The sequence below is a fragment of the Dasypus novemcinctus genome, chromosome 11 (genome assembly GCF_030445035.2).
Source record: "Dasypus novemcinctus isolate mDasNov1 chromosome 11, mDasNov1.1.hap2, whole genome shotgun sequence".
Classification (NCBI taxonomy): domain Eukaryota; kingdom Metazoa; phylum Chordata; class Mammalia; order Cingulata; family Dasypodidae; genus Dasypus; species Dasypus novemcinctus.
Genome location: NC_080683.1, coordinates 96435553 through 96453345, shown reverse-complemented (window position 1 = coordinate 96453345; position 17793 = coordinate 96435553). Strand labels below are relative to the sequence as shown.

At 36.8% G+C, this 17793-nt stretch overlaps 1 protein-coding gene across 1 annotated transcript in view; it reads left to right on the top strand.

Moving 5' to 3' along the window:
- MAN1A1 (mannosidase alpha class 1A member 1) overlaps positions 1-16157 on the top strand; it is a 201697-nt gene extending 185540 nt beyond the window's left edge. Inside the window, exons 9-12 of the mRNA XM_004450482.5 lie at positions 3447-3666; positions 5015-5187; positions 12872-12987; positions 13453-16157. Of these exons, the coding sequence (XP_004450539.2) occupies positions 3447-3666; positions 5015-5187; positions 12872-12987; positions 13453-13579 (636 nt within the window). The 3' untranslated portion in view covers positions 13580-16157. The remainder of the gene's footprint in view (positions 1-3446; positions 3667-5014; positions 5188-12871; positions 12988-13452) is intronic.
- Positions 16158-17793: the final 1636 nt, after the last annotated feature.

Here is a 17793-nt window from a genome sequence, read left to right as displayed (position 1 = left end):
TTCTGGAGAAACACAAACATGAGGTTATACAGATGTGTTATTAATCTAAGGAAATGCACATATCTGAACTAACCCAACTAGTACTTAAGGGAAAATTATTTTAAAATATCCTTTGTAATGGAGGAGGAATGAGAAAGAAAGGACGTTATTGAATTGCTTACGTGTGCTAAGCAATATGTAAAATAGATCCCTTAAATAGGGTAGATTTTTTCCCTCACAATATTTTGCAATATTATTTACCCAGTTTCGCAGATATGGGAGCTAAGCTTCAGAGAGGCTGAGTGTGGGACCAAAACTCAAACTAAAATAGCCTGTGCCATCACCTATCCTTTTTCGCTTCAGCACTGTGGAGTCATTTATGAGTAAGAACTTCCATAGTGCATTTAAGTGTTTATTTCCAGGCAGTTATAAGTCAGAAACTACTTAGCAAAGTCAAGAGGAGGTGGTCAGTTAAAAGTAAACTATGAAACACCTCCAATTAAGCCTCAGTCAAAAATGAAAATAAAGTTGAATATAAATAAAGCCAAAAAGAAATTATTTTATATAAAACAAATGCATATTCATCTTTTCAAGAACAAAATTTCATAGTAGAATCAGGTGCCTTAGTAATGGATATGTATTTTACAACTCATCCATCACTTTTAATATTAATCCTTTTCAAAACACCCTCAAATAATGTGAAATTGTGGCTGAATGTTCAGAAAATTGATCTTTTTATTGATTACTTAGAAATTTATTCATAATCAAGAATAATAAGTAGTAAGGGAAAAATAGAAATTTGTAATTCTAGCTATGCAGTTGTTCTGAAACCGAGGTGTTCTGATTTTGTCATAGGTCAGTGTATTCACATGTAAGTGAAACTTGCTTTGCTCTTGTGGACTAGATTGAACATTATGGTGGTTCCCATCCCACCATCAATTGGGAGCTTCACTAAGCAGAGCAGATACAACTTTTTCCTGTTTCACTTGTAAGACCCTGAAGCACCCTAGTTAGAACACTGGGATTCTTTTGGCACAGCCTCTATTAAATCACACAATAAATGTCAAAAGCAAACGAGGATATATGGTCCATGTATCTCTTCCAGGTCAATTTTTCTTTGTTCCTTTGAAGTTTCAGGTTTTAACCTAGGGAGTTCTTCTCTATGTTATGGTTTCTGTTATGTCATCTTCTAATTACCATACTGTCAGTCATTTTAATTATTCTAATTTCAAAGAAACCCCCTAAGACCTTGATGCTCCCTGAAAGGCAACTTTGAAATATTCTTTGAAATAGTTTCCTCCCAATTTCTAAAACTATACCCCCACAGCTTTTAGTATGTTGTATTTAGATAAATCATTGACAGGAAAATCCATTAAGAACAAAGGAAGCCAAAGTGTTTCCTGTTTCTCTTAACCGTAAGAAAACAGTTTCAATCCTTTATATGCTTTCAACTTAGAAAACAAAGCTAGAACAAGTAAACTTCTGATTTTGACAAGCAGCAATGTTTCCCAAAGTAGTTTCTTTCTGCTAAGTTGTATTTAAATGATCATCATTTTCAAGGGAAGGATCGCTTACATTATTGTCCTGGGCAGTTGAGTTACTAGAGCTAAGGTTTCTCAAGTTTAGATTCAGAATGGATTTGGGGAAGCATTTAATCCCAGAGTAATATGTTTTCTTTGGTTATTTTACTAAAAAAATATTTGAAACTTTAAATAGGCTATCATAGTCCTACGAGGAAACCATACTAAGAATCCACAGCAGTGGAAGCTCATCCTGCCAGCAGTGAGTGGTACCTGGGCAGGTGATATATCAGAAAATTAGGAGTCTAAGAGCATCACCTTAATGTAAAAAGATGAAATCACAAAACATACAGAGCTCATTTTTCCTAATCAATTCTCTGTAGTCTGGACACAAAGTTACTGTGGGGTCCCTAATGACTATTTTTTTTTTTCCTCCTTTGTATTTATTTACATTTTCCCATTGCCACACAAAACCATTGCTTTGAAGGTCTTGGAACTTCATCGTAGTTTATTTTAAGAGGTAGCCACTTGGTCAGATCCATGCCAGAAATAACATAGTCTTTTATTCAAGATCTATAATGTGGTAATAATGTTTCTATAATCCATGCCCCTCAAAAAAGCTATTACTCTCAACACATAGAATAATTTCTTGGATGATGAACAAGTATCTGCTTGAAGGACTTTATTGCAGTTTGTGCTATGAGAAGTATAAATAGCTAAGATGTTAAGATGCCTTAAATAAGAATGAAGTAATTTAAGAACTAGACCATCAATAAAATTAGCTTAACCACCTTTAATGAGCACAGTAGCATGTTCATTTATTTCTGACCATCATGGTTTCATTTGTTTATTTTCTGATAAAGGTTGAAAAGATTTTATCTGCCTGTGTATTCATTTTCTCTATCAGAAGTTTTTTTTCCTGTGTCTATTATTCCTGAAAAACCCACTTTTTGGATAGTGGTATTACAAGTGTAGGCACAATCATGACCCTTTTTCTTCTATGAAGTAATTGGTGGGGGAGGGAGGAAGCATTTCCTTTTACAATAAGTAGAAATTAGTAATTCAAACAACCCTTTCATTTTTGCTCTTTAAGAGATAAGGCTTACTTTCTTTTCTCTGTCTAGTTTAAAGGAATATTGACAGTCATAAAAGTATAAATTACTTTTGTTCAGATTACCATTTTTCCCAAATTTAAAGGTCTTTATCCTTTTCTAAAAATATACTTTTTCATTTATATTAGTATTCTTTTTAATATTATAGAATTATTGTGGAGGAACTTGATTCAAATATCACCACTATGGAGATGTAAATGATGAAGATGAATGACATAAGTTCCAGTCACAGTACCAACTGCTTTATAAATTGCAGAGTCCTCTCAGTAGATACTCTTATTCCTGTTTTATGGATGAGAATACTGAGACTTAGGGATATAGTTCAGTAAATTTCCCACAGAGCTGCACAGATAGCAGGTATCAGAGCTGGAATGGAGAGCCAAGCAGTCTACCTCCAGAACAGCTCCTTTTTGCCACGCCATTCTGCTACCCCTCAGAATGTAAGGGAGGTTTCTAGTTGGTGTCTCCCATCAAATGTGCTCTGTTCCTCATCCACAGGAGGATCTGGTTTGGTGGAAATGGAAATTGCACTTAAGGAGCTGTCACCACTGCACAGTTGGCTGGTGGATTGGGGGGAGGTGAGGGTTGTTTTTTGGGTGGAAAGCCTGCAAGTGTCTAGTCATAGACCCAAGCAAAGCCACCTGTGCTGGCACCCCTAATAGGGCAGCAACTAAAAGAATACAGAAAGCAGTAACATAAAATCTCAGGTTGAATTGGATTTGTAACACCAAACTCAAATTGTGAGCGATGTTTTATTATCTTTTAATATTGGGAGTGTTTTTTGTATAAATGAGAAAAGAAATTACAAAAAGTTGAAAATAAACACGATTTTCAGGCAATTGAGACTCACTTGATCCGCAAATCTAGCGGGGGACTGACTTACATCGCCGAGTGGAAAGGGGGCCTCCTGGAGCACAAGATGGGCCACCTGACATGCTTTGCTGGGGGCATGTTTGCTCTTGGGGCTGACAGCGCTCCAGCCAGCCTGGCTTCACATTACCTTGAACTTGGGGCTGAAATTGCCCGCACCTGCCATGAATCTTATAATCGCACGTGTAAGTACCTGTTACTCTTCGCTTGTAGTCTACCCCACATGTTTTTAATTTGGTAAGGGACTTTGTCATTAATGCCATTAAGAAAAATAGCCCCTGTGCCTGATGAAACCTGTTGATAGTGACTTAAACAGCTTAAAGGAATCTATCTTTTTGTTTCAGAATTTATCTTTTAGTTCCTATGTAAAAACATCTAAGCTTAGTTTACCAAGAAACAAAAATCCAGGCAATGAAGATTAAGCCAATCTAATCTCTTGAGTCCTGCTTTATTTTTTTTTTTAATTGATATTTGTTTATTTTATAAAGTTAATCATTGGCAGGAATGTTTTTTCTTTTGAATATTCCATATCTATAATAATAGTTCTCTTTCAAATTTTTTAATCCCAATTACTATCTGTTTTGTTTCTTTTTTTTTAATTTTTTTAAAATTAAAGTTAATAGATCACAAGGAATGTTACATTAAAAAACATAAAAAAACAAAAAACATAAGAGGTTCCCCTATATCTCACTCCCCACCCCCCACCCCATCATTTTTGTAAATTGTGTTATTTTGAAGATAGATACATCATTAAAAAAATGTTACATTAAAAAATATAAGAGGTTCCTGTATACCCCCCACCCCGCCACCCCACTCCTCCCACACCAACAACCTCCCTCATCATTGTGGCGCACTCATCTCACTCAGTGAACACATTTCGGAGCACTGCTGCACTGCACAGATAATAGTTTACCCTGTAGTTCACACTCTTCCCCAGTACTTTCAGTGGGTTATGGTAGGATATATAAAGTCCAGCATCTGACCCTGCAATATCATTAAGGACAACTCAAAATCCCAAAAATGCCCCCACATCACATCTCTTCTACCCTCTCCCTGCCCTCGGCAACTACTGTGAGCCCTGCTTTAGGTAAATGACGCTAAGTAAGGCTTTCTGTTCCAGAGCAAAAAGAAACTTAGTATTTTGTAAACTATTATTAATCTTCCCAGTATCCCCATGAGGAAGGTCATTTATAAAATAGGAGGTTGAAGCACCCTGGCCTTTCAATAGAATTCCCAATGACTGATGTTCCAGCTACCTAATAGGAAGTGTCTCCTGGTGCCCTGTGGGTGCTCTATAAAAGGTAGCTAAATGAAAGAAAATGGATTGTTACCATTTTCCAAAAATGGGCTCTTCTAGATAATTAAAGTTTAAAAATATGTTGGATATTATGTATTGATGCGTTTATTCCTTAAAATGATTTTTTGTCGCCATTTCTTCGGAATGTCATTAAGTACTTTCTAGTTCCATTTAAGTTACAGACACTGAACATTGTCTGAGACGGTAACCTTTGTCCTCCATCGCATGTCCTTTAGTTGTGAAACTGGGACCTGAAGCTTTTAGATTTGATGGTGGTGTCGAAGCAATTGCTACAAGACAAAATGAAAAGTACTACATCCTACGACCAGAGGTTGTAGAGACTTATATGTACATGTGGCGACTGACTCATGATCCAAAGTACCGGAAATGGGCCTGGGAAGCCGTAGAGGTAACATTTTAATTTGCTGAATTTCTTACAGATAAAGGTGTCAGTAAAAAATGTTCAGTAATATCTATAAATCTGGTATATTAACTTTAATGTCATTTTTCTTTTTTTAAAGCTTTGGCCAGGGGTTTTTCCATCCAAGTCTAGATGTTTTCAGTTAAATCACTCTATATCCCTGGCTTCAGTTTTGTTTTATGAAACAATGGTATAAAAATACCTACTGAAGGACTTTGAATTGAAGGAGCCATCTAGAAAGGAATGAAATTAAATTTCCATGACTATAGAAATGATTATCACATAATTCCGGAAAGGATGGTTACTATCATCTTGGGGATATTCTCCCCTACCTGTTGCCTATTTCAAGAAAGCACTACATGACTTTTTCTATTTGGGAGCACATTGAAATGAAAGTATATGCTTTCACTTAGAAAAATTAGCTCCTTAAATGTAGCTTTTAGAGAAAATTTATAGAAGTACTTCATGTAAAAATAACCTTCACTATTCTCAGGTTTCTCTAAATATCTATAAGCATTCCATTCATCCAACATACTGTTTTAATTGTCTTTGTCACCTTTTGGTTCTCTTCCTGCTGAATATAATATTTAATCTTCCCAAAGTAATCTTTTGAACACTTTGTATGCTGGATGCCAGAGCAGGCACCTTCTAGGATACACATCAAACAACACTTAATTTTAAGAGCTATTATTCTGAAGGAAAAAAAACAAGGCGGGGAAGAAATTCCAGAGATAAGAACAGAAAATGCTTTAATTACACTCTCCTGTTCTTTAGCACTCTGTGAAAAAGTTAGCTGTCTTTAAAAACTGTCCATTAGGAATAGGTCCTCTCAGGAGATCTAAAATGAATATTGCCTTTGTGTAAAAATTAATTATTATCTGAGGAAGTCATTGATGAATTTTGCTTATAACTGTCTCATTTAGTGTGTGTCTTATCATTAATTGGTGGTCATAAGTAATAATGTTTATGCTTTTTTTTTTTTTGCAAAGTTGTTTCATTATGTTTAATCAGTTGTAATTCCAATTCCTTTAAATTTCTGTTCTCTGAAAAATATATTGAGGTTCATTTACGTTTTGGTGATAGGGAGTTCTTCTGGTCATGAATTGGCTAGCAATGGGATTTAGAGACCAATACTAACCTTGTAAATATCAGCTTTAGTTGAAAATACCAGGAATAATGCATTTCATCAAATCTACAATGCCATAATTTGTAAGAAAGACTATTGTTTTCTATACACCTAGAACAACACTGCCAATTCAATTATAAAACGCTAATTTTAGAGATGTTAAAATGAAATGCATGACAGAATTGATCAAAAATGAAAAATAAGTAGCTCTCTATTCCCACGTGGGCAGGAAGTTTTTTGCTTGCCTGCTTTAACAGGTTTCTTGGTGAGATAATATGGTTGGTTTTTGTGTTATGGTTTTTTATGTATTGTCAACTCTTTAGGGTAGCTTAAGATGTGAAATTGTTTTTCTTTGTTTTTGTCACTTACAGGAGATATAGTGATGAAGGAAGAGTACTGGGGGCTCTTGCTTTTTTTAAAGCACAAAAATCAGAGTTGGCGGGCATGGCAGCACTTTTTTCCTCACACTTCACATCCCCTGCACCCGTGTTTCAGCTGCGTCTGCAGTGGCGAGGTCCACAAACACCCAGTGCTGTTCAGCTGTACTGACCGAGCTCCCGGCCCACACTGGTTGCACTCTTAGAAGGGGGTCGGGGTTTAGTTTACACCATCAGGGGCACCCCTCAATCATTAGACTTCTCAGGGGGCTTCCAGCAAGATTGAACTCCAGTTGCACACAGCTGCAACCTACTCATTCTTCCTTCCTTCTTTCACTCTGTGCTCTTCTCACTTGCTGGTATTGTCTCCACAGTAAACGTCCTGTAACCAACCCTTGTCTGTCTCTATTTTCTGGGGAACCACCCCCACAAAAAAAATCAAGGGGATCTTAAAAATCGCTGAGTCCAGCCTTCCACTCAAAGAAAAAACTCCTCTTTGGGACTGTTCAGCAAAGAAGAATGTACTACCTAATAAAGTAGACGATTCTATTTTTTTAATGCTTGATGATGTTAGAAAGTTACCCTTTCTGAGCCAGAATTTACCATGTTCTGTGCTCTAGGGATACCAGAGGGGGGCAGATCCCATTTCTCCTCTACATTAAAGTTTTTCAAATTTCTGAAGACAGCCAACCCTTCCCATCCTCATCCATCACTTCCTTACCCCTTCTTCTCATGACTTGGTTTCCAGTGCTCAACAGCAGGACTCAAAGACCTACCCCCACTCTTCTTTTTGGTTTGCCTGCTTAATTATTTAATGTTTACTTTGAACTAAATTGTACATTCACATAATTTAAATTAAATGAACTAAATTATACATTCACATAATTTAAATTAAATTGTTCTAGAATTCTTGATTTTAAAAATGCACCTTGGGAAGAAGATGTGGCTCAAGTAATTGGGCTCCCATATATCATATTGGCGGTCCAGGGTTCAATACCCAGGGCCTCCTGGTGAAGGCAAGCTGGGCCACGCGGCGAGCTGGCCCATGCGGAGTGCCGGCCCACGTGGGGTGCTGCCCCATGCAGAAGTGCCAGCCAATGTGGAGAGCTAATGCAGCAAGATGACACAACAAAAAGAGATGCAGAGAAGAGACAATAAGAGGCTTAGCAAGCCAGGGAGCTGAGGTGGCACAAGAGAATTGTCGCCTCTCTCCTGCTCCAGAAGGTCCCAGGATCAGTTCCTGGAGCCACCTAATAAGAATACAGGCAGACACAGAAGAGCACACAACAAATGGACACAGAGAGCAGACAATGGGGGGGGGGGGGGGGGTAAATAAATTTTTAAAAAGTAAATAAGTAAATAAAAATAGCACCTTTATATCCTTTATCTATTTCTTTCTTCCACAGACAACCCTTTTCATAGTTTGCCATTTCTTTTTTTTTTAATTTATATTTTCCCGAGTATTCCTACCTTCATTTCAGTCCTTCTGTTGTCTTTCCCTCACCTGCCTGAGTCCCAAGATCTCTGCATTTGTTTTGTGTTTTGTAAAAGCAATAGTTTCATGAAGTTTTTTGTACCTGGCTTCTTCCACTTAGCAAAATATTTTCAAGGTTCATACATGTTGTAACATGAATCAGTACTTTATTCTCATTTCAGGGGCTGAGTAATATTCTATTGTATGGAGCTATCACAGGGGTTCTTAACATATTTTGTTCCATGAACCCCTTTGCCAGTCAGATGAAAACCACAGACCCCTTCTCAGAATGTAGTGGCAAATGGTTTTATGACACTCAGTATCGGCATGCCTTTAAATTAAATGTTAGGATTATTCAAAATTTTGTTTTACAACTTTCCCATAATTTCAATACCTGGTATCATGGTTCAACATCTGTTCAAACATTTTGGGCAAACATTTAGAAATTTGAGTTTTCCCACGGCATCATAAAACTATCTCTGCCATCCTTATCAACCCTTTTGCAGGCAGTTATCTACTGCACTCAGAACAGTGCTACATCAAAATAAAAACCATAGTAAGTCCACACTATCCTGTGTATTATTTAATAAATATATCACACCTGTACCAACACATTCCCACAAGAATGTTTCTGAACACATAAAATTAGAAAGGAAATCAGTTACAAATATTGAAATACAGATACTAAAAAAAAAAAAAAAACATATAACACTAAACTTCTGTGCTTCTTTCTTAGCACATTAAGTAATAATCCAATACATCAAAAATATAGGAAAGTTAAAGTTAAATTTTATTTTTTAAAGACATGTCAATGTTCAGGCTGTTGTTCATCTTGAATAAGAACGTTAAATTGTGGTGTAGTAGTTGACAAGACAACAGGTGTATCATGTTGGACATCTAATTGAGTTGATTTTTTTCAGTTAAGGCTCACAGACCCCCTGGTTAAGAACCCCTGATATACCACATTCGTTTCTTCTGTCATCAGTTGGTGGGCATTTGGGTGATTTCTACCTTTTGACTATTGTGAATGGTGCTGCTGAGGCAGGTTAGACTAGGGGCCTATGGAGGAGGGACAGAAAACACAATGAGCTACACAAACACCACCTAATAAGAGCTGCTGGGGCAACAGTCTGCTGACCTGCACAAGCAAGGAATCAGGAGTCAGCTAGGGGCAGGAGGGGCACCGCTGCCACCACCCTCCTGCTTTCACGTCACCTCGCGCAGCTAACTCCAGCAGAGCTCTTAACAGCAGCCAGAAATGAGGCACCGCCAGCAACCCCTAGAAATCAAGCCACCCAATGAATCTCCCCCACTTTGTCTCAAATACTCCAGTCAGCACAGACCCTAACCCTCCATGATCTCCCATAAAGCCAGGAACCCCAGAACAGAGCGCATGCATCCCTACCTACCTCGAGCACGTCTGAGTGTGTACTTTCCCCTTATGAAACTCTTTTCTATAACTGCTGCATCTCTGAATTTTTTCTTATGATGTAACCAAGGACCTGGAAATCAGCTCTGGCAACAATTTGTCTTCCCAGCTCACCCTGCCTCCATCCCCAGGCTTGATCCTCTTCTACAGTATCTCTTTGATACATCCATTTCGCCTCGTCATCTGTGTTCTACCCTTGAGTTCAGACAGAACCCAGCCAGACAGCCTTAGTGACATTATTTGCAAAGATGCCTCCCCTTTTGGGAATCTCCATGGACCAGCCATTTATTTCTCATCTCTCATGGACTCTGGAAGATAAGAGAATGCTTTTCTGTCCTCACAAGAATGCTGTGTGATTTGTGATGATTTAACTCATGCTGCTTGCTGTTCTCTTACCACTACCCCTTCCAAAAAAAGAACGTCCGCTCAAGGTCAGGTTTATCTTCTATCCTGTTTAGCTCCAGTCACTATAAACATTCTCATATCCTTTTCCCTGCAATTAGCACATTCCACTCACATCCCCTCACGAACAGCATAAGCATTTACACAAACCAAGGTGATTCCGTGCCTAGAGGTGGAGTCCTAGGAGCACAGTAAAATAAGGTACTGGCAGGACTTCACTGCTCCGCACGCAGCTGCCTCCGCTGTTGAGATATCGACAAAAATTCAGGGTCTGTTATGAGGGCCCAGGAGAGCTGATTTTCCCCAGTTTCAGTTTCACATTCCTAAAGTCTTAAAATTTAAGACTTTTGACATAAGGGTATTTTATTTATTTTCTGGTGGTTAAAAATGCCTCTTGGGCATTTTTCCTTTTTTTTTTTTTTTTAACTTACCAAAAACCTCACGAAGTGTAAGCAGCCCAGGCCTTTCTAAAGCTCTGAAAAGCCCTTGTGCCTGCAATAAACACATTACACCCATTTTACACAGAAGAGCTGTGTCCAGGAACCCGAGGCCACAGTTAAGGAGACTAGAGTGGCATTCAGCCCCTGCCACTGTAGAACTTTACATTGTGTTCTCAACTACGGCATTGGCCTTGTTAAGGTGTGGGAGTAAAAGAACAAGTAAAAGAACAAGTGGGGTGAAGGAGAAAGAGGAGAACGATAGGGCCTTGTTTAAATACCCCTGAAGCAACTCTTTTTCTATAACAATGAAGTAGCTTTACAGAATTTTCTGTGGGGAAGAGGGGTGTTATTATTTATCATATCTAGTTCTCATTAGCCTGTCGCCTAAGAACCTCAATGGAAAGCCAAGAAAAAGGTTTGTGGTTATTCTTTCTTCCGGGAGATGTCCGAAGCCATTGTCTTTATGTTCCACAGCAAATCTGACCCATTTCTTCTATATCTTGTCTTTTTTTTTCTATTTAAAAGTGTTTTGACCTGTTCAGTGTATCTGGTATTTGACTTTCTATTGGTACAAAGGACCAAAAACAAATGCAGGAAAAAAATATTAGAACCTAAAAAGTTCTTTTCTTCAGGTTCTTCCCCCAGTTGGCCCCTAGTTTCTAACTTGGAATTTAATCAAAGCACTTTTTTACATTGATTGTTCTAATTTACCCATGGGCTTTAAAGCAGTAGCAAACCATGAGGCATTTTCTTTATTCATGTAGCCTGCTGCTCAAATTTGCTTTAATGTGGTAATTAAATGTTTTTCCTCATGGCCCTGCTTCCTCCCTTCTGCCCTCCGGCTCCAGTGTGAAAAATCAATATCCTCATTATCAGTGTCTGCCTGCGAGACCGCGGTGAGGATATGCCTGCCCTTTCCAGGCTCCCCATTCTTAGAGCCTTATTTCCCTTCAAAACCCTTTTCTAGCCAAGGAGAATTTTTCTTTCTCTACTAATTTCAATAAGTCTATGTTTTCCATCTTCTTGGTAGTTGGGCTAAATGGGAAAAATTTTTGAATATAATTATACATGTTAAAGGGGGGGGGGCAGGGTTATAATTCACAAGAGGAAACTAAAAAATAAATGAAAAATGACATAAGAACCTAAGTATATTTTCTACATTTTCTCTATTTGATTACAAAGATTTTAGTCTTAAACTTTATTTTTTTCAGCATTCTGTGAATTAGAACCAGGTTTTAGAGAGCAATTTTTGTACAATAGAAAGTTTTGTTTGACTACATAAATAGGATTGATGAAATGTGGTAAGTAGACAATAACTTTTCCTAAAGAGGAATATATCTGCTAACAGCGCAAATAATGTAATTTCAAAGTACAAGCAACAGTGAACTGATTGACAGCTGACAAAGTGGAAGGCAGGTTGGTTTTAGGTTGTTACCTAAATTTTCATCCTAAACTCCCCAACCCTTCTCTTTCCCAAATATTCATAATACTCAAACAACTACAGGAATGTGGGATTACTTCTCTCTCAGCAGATCCATCCCAACTGCTTCCTTCCCAGACTAAAAGAAAAGAAAAATATATATTTAGCAATAGATGCCAGCCACATTTTTCTCACTGCCCTCCATTTTCTTCTCTTACCTCTGTCCCCAACACCACTAATTAGTAGCTCACAATCAATTTCAAGAAATAACATGGTTTGATTCTAGTAGCAGTTGTTTTTGATCCAGTGCACTTTTTCAACCAGTGATTTGTAATCCTGATGGATTTTAATAATCTCCCTAGACCAAGGGTTGGCAGATTTTTTGTAAAGAGCCAGAGAATAAAATTTTAAGCTTGGGTACCATACAGTCTCTATCACTATTCACCTCTGCCATTTTAGCACAGAAACAGGCACAGACAATATGTAAACAAAGGGGCAAGTCTGTGGTCTAATAAAACTTTATTTGCAATAAGCAGCAGCAGGCTGGATTTGGCTTGTGGTCTGTAGGTTGCCAAACTCTATTCTAGACTATAAGAGGAAATGGTAACAATCAGTAAAAAATGATTCCAGAACTAAATGTAGGAACATTTCCAATTAGGTGAGATATGCTGTCCATATGTCCTTCTGTTTTTCATATTTTTTTTGCATTTACATTTTATTGGGGTTTTTTTCTCACTTAAAAGTTTATTACAAGCAGTCATTCGGTTTGAATCCTTATTTTATATTTGAATTTGACAATCTAATACGAAAGAAGTAAATGTGGAAAAAAGTGGGAGGTGTGGGGAGGTGGGGCATATGGGAATCCCTTATATATTTTTATGTAACATTTTATGTAATCTAAGTATCTTTTAAAAATAAATAAAATATATTTTTTAAAAAAAACAAACTAGTGACAGTCAGTTTACTTAACTGTGACCATTTCTTCCCACCTCTTCATAATTTAGGCCCTGGAAAGTCACTGCCGAGTGAATGGAGGCTATTCAGGCCTCAGAGATGTTTACCTCAGACACGAGAGTTACGATGATGTGCAGCAGAGTTTCTTCCTAGCAGAGACATTAAAGTAAGTAAAAAGTATTCTAAAAATATGTGGCTGAGGTATCTGGACAAGTCCTTTTTGTCAATGTCTCTGTCATGAGCATGTTGACATACTATCAAGTATGACTGATTTGGAATGTCATTCTACCTGCAGGTAATAATGGCATTTAAATTTAATGCCTTGGGGCTACCTTGTAGGCTTCTCAAGCTCTAACACCAAAGCAGAGTAGCGTCTTTTACTCTGTAAATTGCGTAAATCCCCTCAGAATTTTGGTTTTATATGGTTGGTTTTTTAGAGAATTTGTAGGTTTACAGAAAAATTCCCCTCAGGGTTTTAATATATTTTACTGGTCTCCGTGGTCCACGGTTCTCTCCATGTTCTCCGTGGGATGAATAGAGACACTGATGTGGGTTTTGCTGTGTATTTGTGGTTTCACCCTCAGCTTGTCATGGTCTCCTGGTCCTCAAATATCCCTGTTTCTCTCGCCAGGTATTTGTACTTAATATTTTCTGACGATGATCTTCTTCCACTGAAATATTGGATCTTCAATACCGAGGCACATCTTCTCCCTATACTCCATTCAGATAAAAAGAAAGTTGAAGTCAAAGAAAACTAAACAAGATATTTTATATTTTACTCTGCTTCATCCCCTTCACTGCATACCTTAATAATTCCTTTTCTGATATTCAGGCACATGATGAATTTTTATTAATAGGTCTATGATTACTCTAAATTCTAAAATTGTTTTGCAGTCTTTCGTGTTTATAATCATAAGCATAGATGGACCTAAGTTCCCTTATTGTATCTTTATTATTCAGCCAGTAGAGCCACAGCATTGTTTGTTTGTCTTTTAAGTAATATAGTATCTCTGGAGGTCATGAAGTTACATTATCATTTTTATTAAACTGAATAGAATGGTATACCAATGACCTCTTAATTGCAATTTTTATTTGACTGCAAAACTTTTCCCTCCTCTATGAGGAGATGATGTCTGCTTTAAGCTGTAATGTTTGCCATGTTGCAAAAAGCCATAATAATAAATTAAGTATTTAAAAAGCTTTTTTCCTTTTCAATTTCATGTTATTCTGGTTAGTCTATCCACCAGAGATAGATCTTATAACTGTGACAGCCTCCTCCTTATGCGGGTCTATCATTATTTGATAGAATGTCTTCTAAAATATTTCATTCACATAGTAATTCAAATTAGAAAGTCATCCCAAAAGAATCATCTCATATTGACCTCATTTCATTGGAAGTGCAGTTTATTTGTGTTGTTTAATTAAATTAGTGTTTCCTAATTTGTGAATTGTTCTTGAATTTTACTTTAAATGTCCCATATCATTTCTGGATCATGTAACTGGTTAATTTCTTCTATTCCCTACTACACAATGAGATTAGCTCTCAGTTCTGCAGTGCTCTGTATCACTGAATTGCATTTTTTTAAAAGGGAAATAGTATAACTCTTAGTATGCTTTTGCTTTTAACTGAATATATGAAGAAACTGGGTCTCTCTAACTAGAGAGAGAATTTCAAATGGCTTTTAGTTGATTTGTTTTCATTTCATCTTTTATTTTTTGCTTGAGAAAAAGAAGGCATTCCATTTGGTTCAGATGTTAAAAGAGCCTTTTCTCAAATGCAGTAAATTATTTCATTTCCATTTATGAAAGCAGGATTTGACTCTGTGAAAGCAGCTTTGCCAGTTTATCTATTCATAGTCAACTGAGGAAAATCTAGTAAACTTAGGCCAAACAAAAATACAGTATATTTTGTGTGGTTAAACTCAACATAGCGACCCCAGCTTAGAAGCGGCATTATGGGTATACCCACGCCTCAGCAACACAAACCTACAGCTGATCAAAATAATATGATTCTTCAAAACATTAAGTTTTGTGTTATGAACTGTTTTCTCAAGAATGGATTTGATTATATCTTATGTTTTCTTATCACATTATTTCATATTTTATATATATCCCATGAAAGGGCTAGTCTGATGATCCATACTGAGGTATGCATAGACTTTTGGCCACCTAAATTTTTTAACCTGCAGTGATCAAATAAATCACTGGATTAGGCTGAACCATATGAAACTGCCATATTTGTTGTTTTAAAAACTCCCAAATATCCTTAATTTCAGATGGCTCAACCTAATGTTTTTTAAAAAGACAATTATTTTTCTTAGACCTCATTAGACTTAAGAGTTTCAGCTAAAATAAGTATTTCAGACTACTGCTTTTGTCTGAAAGGACCATCTTGTGTGTCCTGCTTTATTCCAATATTGTACATTGGGTATATGTCAAAGAGTCAAGTAAGAAAATTAGCAAATGAGGAGAATCTCTATTGTCATCTTATAAGGTGTCTCTGTGACCCAAATAACTTCTCCTACTTGTATTTCAGCTCATCTAAGGAAATTAATGGATAGCTTTAGTCCTTTTTTTTCCAGGATGTTAAGGCAAAGTATAAAAAATTATTACCAAAATCAGGCCACATATATTTGGATTACAGTTTTCATATGGATGTCCTTGAACTAGCAACTTAAATTAATTTATTCTCTTTGTTTTCAATTTGATTCAAAAGAACACAAAGCCGACAAGAATTTCTGCAGCAGAAAGGGTATTAAAATCAGGTTGTGTGTACCCTGCACTGTAAGTAGGCAGCAAGTCTTACATATTGGCAAGAATAAGGTTTTCTAAAACTATAAAACTTGGATTTTTTTGACAGCAGTTCCCATACAACAAAAATGTAAAAGGATAAGAGACTAAAAATATGATGATGTAACTTAAAGTCATATTTTTTGTTAATTATTTTAAACTAAAGTGGTTAGGCAGACATTGTCATGTTCATTTTCAGCAAAACTGGGCAGTTAAGTTTACATACATATACGTATCCTAAAAGGTGAATAATTAAAATAGCACTTCATTTTGTGTGTATGCCATATGTTTTTATATACTTTGTGGAATTAATATTACACATATACGTTATATGACAATTTACAGAATGCAATGATGTTTGTCATGATTTCTTCATGTGTATTATCCATTCTTTACATGGATTGTTTTTAATTTGTATATAAATCCATCCTGTCATTCCCAAGTTTATATAAATCTCTAATGTTATGGAAAACATAATAGATTCACATAATTTTTTAAAACTATATTTGTAAAATTTCTCTATTGTGAATAAAGTCTTTTAATATATCTCTTCATTTGTTATACTTTTCTCCTTTTAAGTAAGCTTCTCTATACCTAGGTGTTTTAGTTTGCTAAAAACTGCTGGGAACAATATACCAGAAATGGGTTGACTTTTATAATGGGAGTTTATTAGGTTAAAAGCTTACAGTTCTGAGGCTGTGAAAGGGTGAGGATCAAGGCATTATCAGAACACCAGCCACCCGTGATCCTGGAGTCCTCTCTCACATGGCAAGGCACGTGGAGGCATCTGCTTCTCTTCCGGGTCTCATTGCTTCAGTTTGGGCTTCTCCTTCTGGGCTCCCCCTCTGAGCTCCTGGGTTCCTTCTCTCCATCTCTGCCACTTTTTCTCTCTCCTGTTTGAAGGACTCCAGCAAGAGGACCAAGACCCACCTTGGGTCATGCCTCACTGACGTAGTCCAACCAAAGGCCACCCAACTGAATGCAGTCCAGTCAAAGGATCCCACACCCAAAGAAACGGATTCGCTTTAAGAAACATCTTTTCTGGGAGCCACAAAAACTTCAAATTGTCACATGAGTGCATTTGGTTGCAAAGGGAAATATTAGGCCCTAATAACAATTCCATATCATACCTAGAATATCCCAACAAGGAAACATTTCCAGTTAAAAACCTTAAGTTGCAAATGATTTTGTATAGAACACATTTTCGTTAATCAAATACTTTTCTTAAGACTCTAACATATTCAGCGCTAGGATATATAGGATCCAGGCAGAGTGCAGGGTTCATGTCAGGAATATCATAAAGTGTGATCCTTGTTCTTAAGTTTGCTGCCCAAGTTTGTTTCTTAAACCCCTAAACACAAGAGTGTTAAAGTTCGGCTATTATTAAAATTTTGCTATTGAAGTCCATGGGAGCAGGATGTCAATAGGACAAGTGATCAAAGAGGCTTAGTGAAAAAAGAATTTAAGCTACAGAATAGCCTCTAATAGTTTTGAAAAAGTCTCTTTTTCAGATTCATGATGTACTTTTTAGAATGTTTCAGACATTTTGCTTCCTGTTCTCTCTGCCTGGAATTCTCTTTCCCCAAAGTGTTTATATCATTCCTTACTTCATTCAGGTCTCTGCTGAAAGAAGCAGAGGGACTTCCTTGATAAATCAATATAGAATTTCCCATCACTTTTTATCTCTTGCACTGTTTTGTTTTCTACTTAATGTTATATGTATTATACATAATTTATACTTTTAATTTGTTTATTGTCTGTCTAGTCCCTTAAAATTTAAGCCCCATGAGAGCAGAGACATTATTTTGACTTTTGTTTTTCCCACTGCTGTATCTCCAGTGCCTAGAACAGCATCTAGCACTTGATAGAATACATCAAACTTGATGAATGAGTGAATGAATGAAATTCCATTTTGTTTTTGTTTCCTTGGCTGCTTAAAGTAGATACATGGAAGGGTATGGCTTTTTTAAAATGGGAGTTTATTAGCTTACAGTTTGAGGTTATGAGAATATCCCAGTCAAGGCATCATCAAGGCAATGCCAGCAATTCATGTTCCTCTGTCACATGACGAAGTACCTGGCAGTGTCTCCTGGTGTCTCCCTTCTCTTCCAGGTTTTGTTGATTTCAGCTTGTTTTGTTTCCTGTGGCTTTCACTCTCTATTCATTCCATTTGTAAAGGACT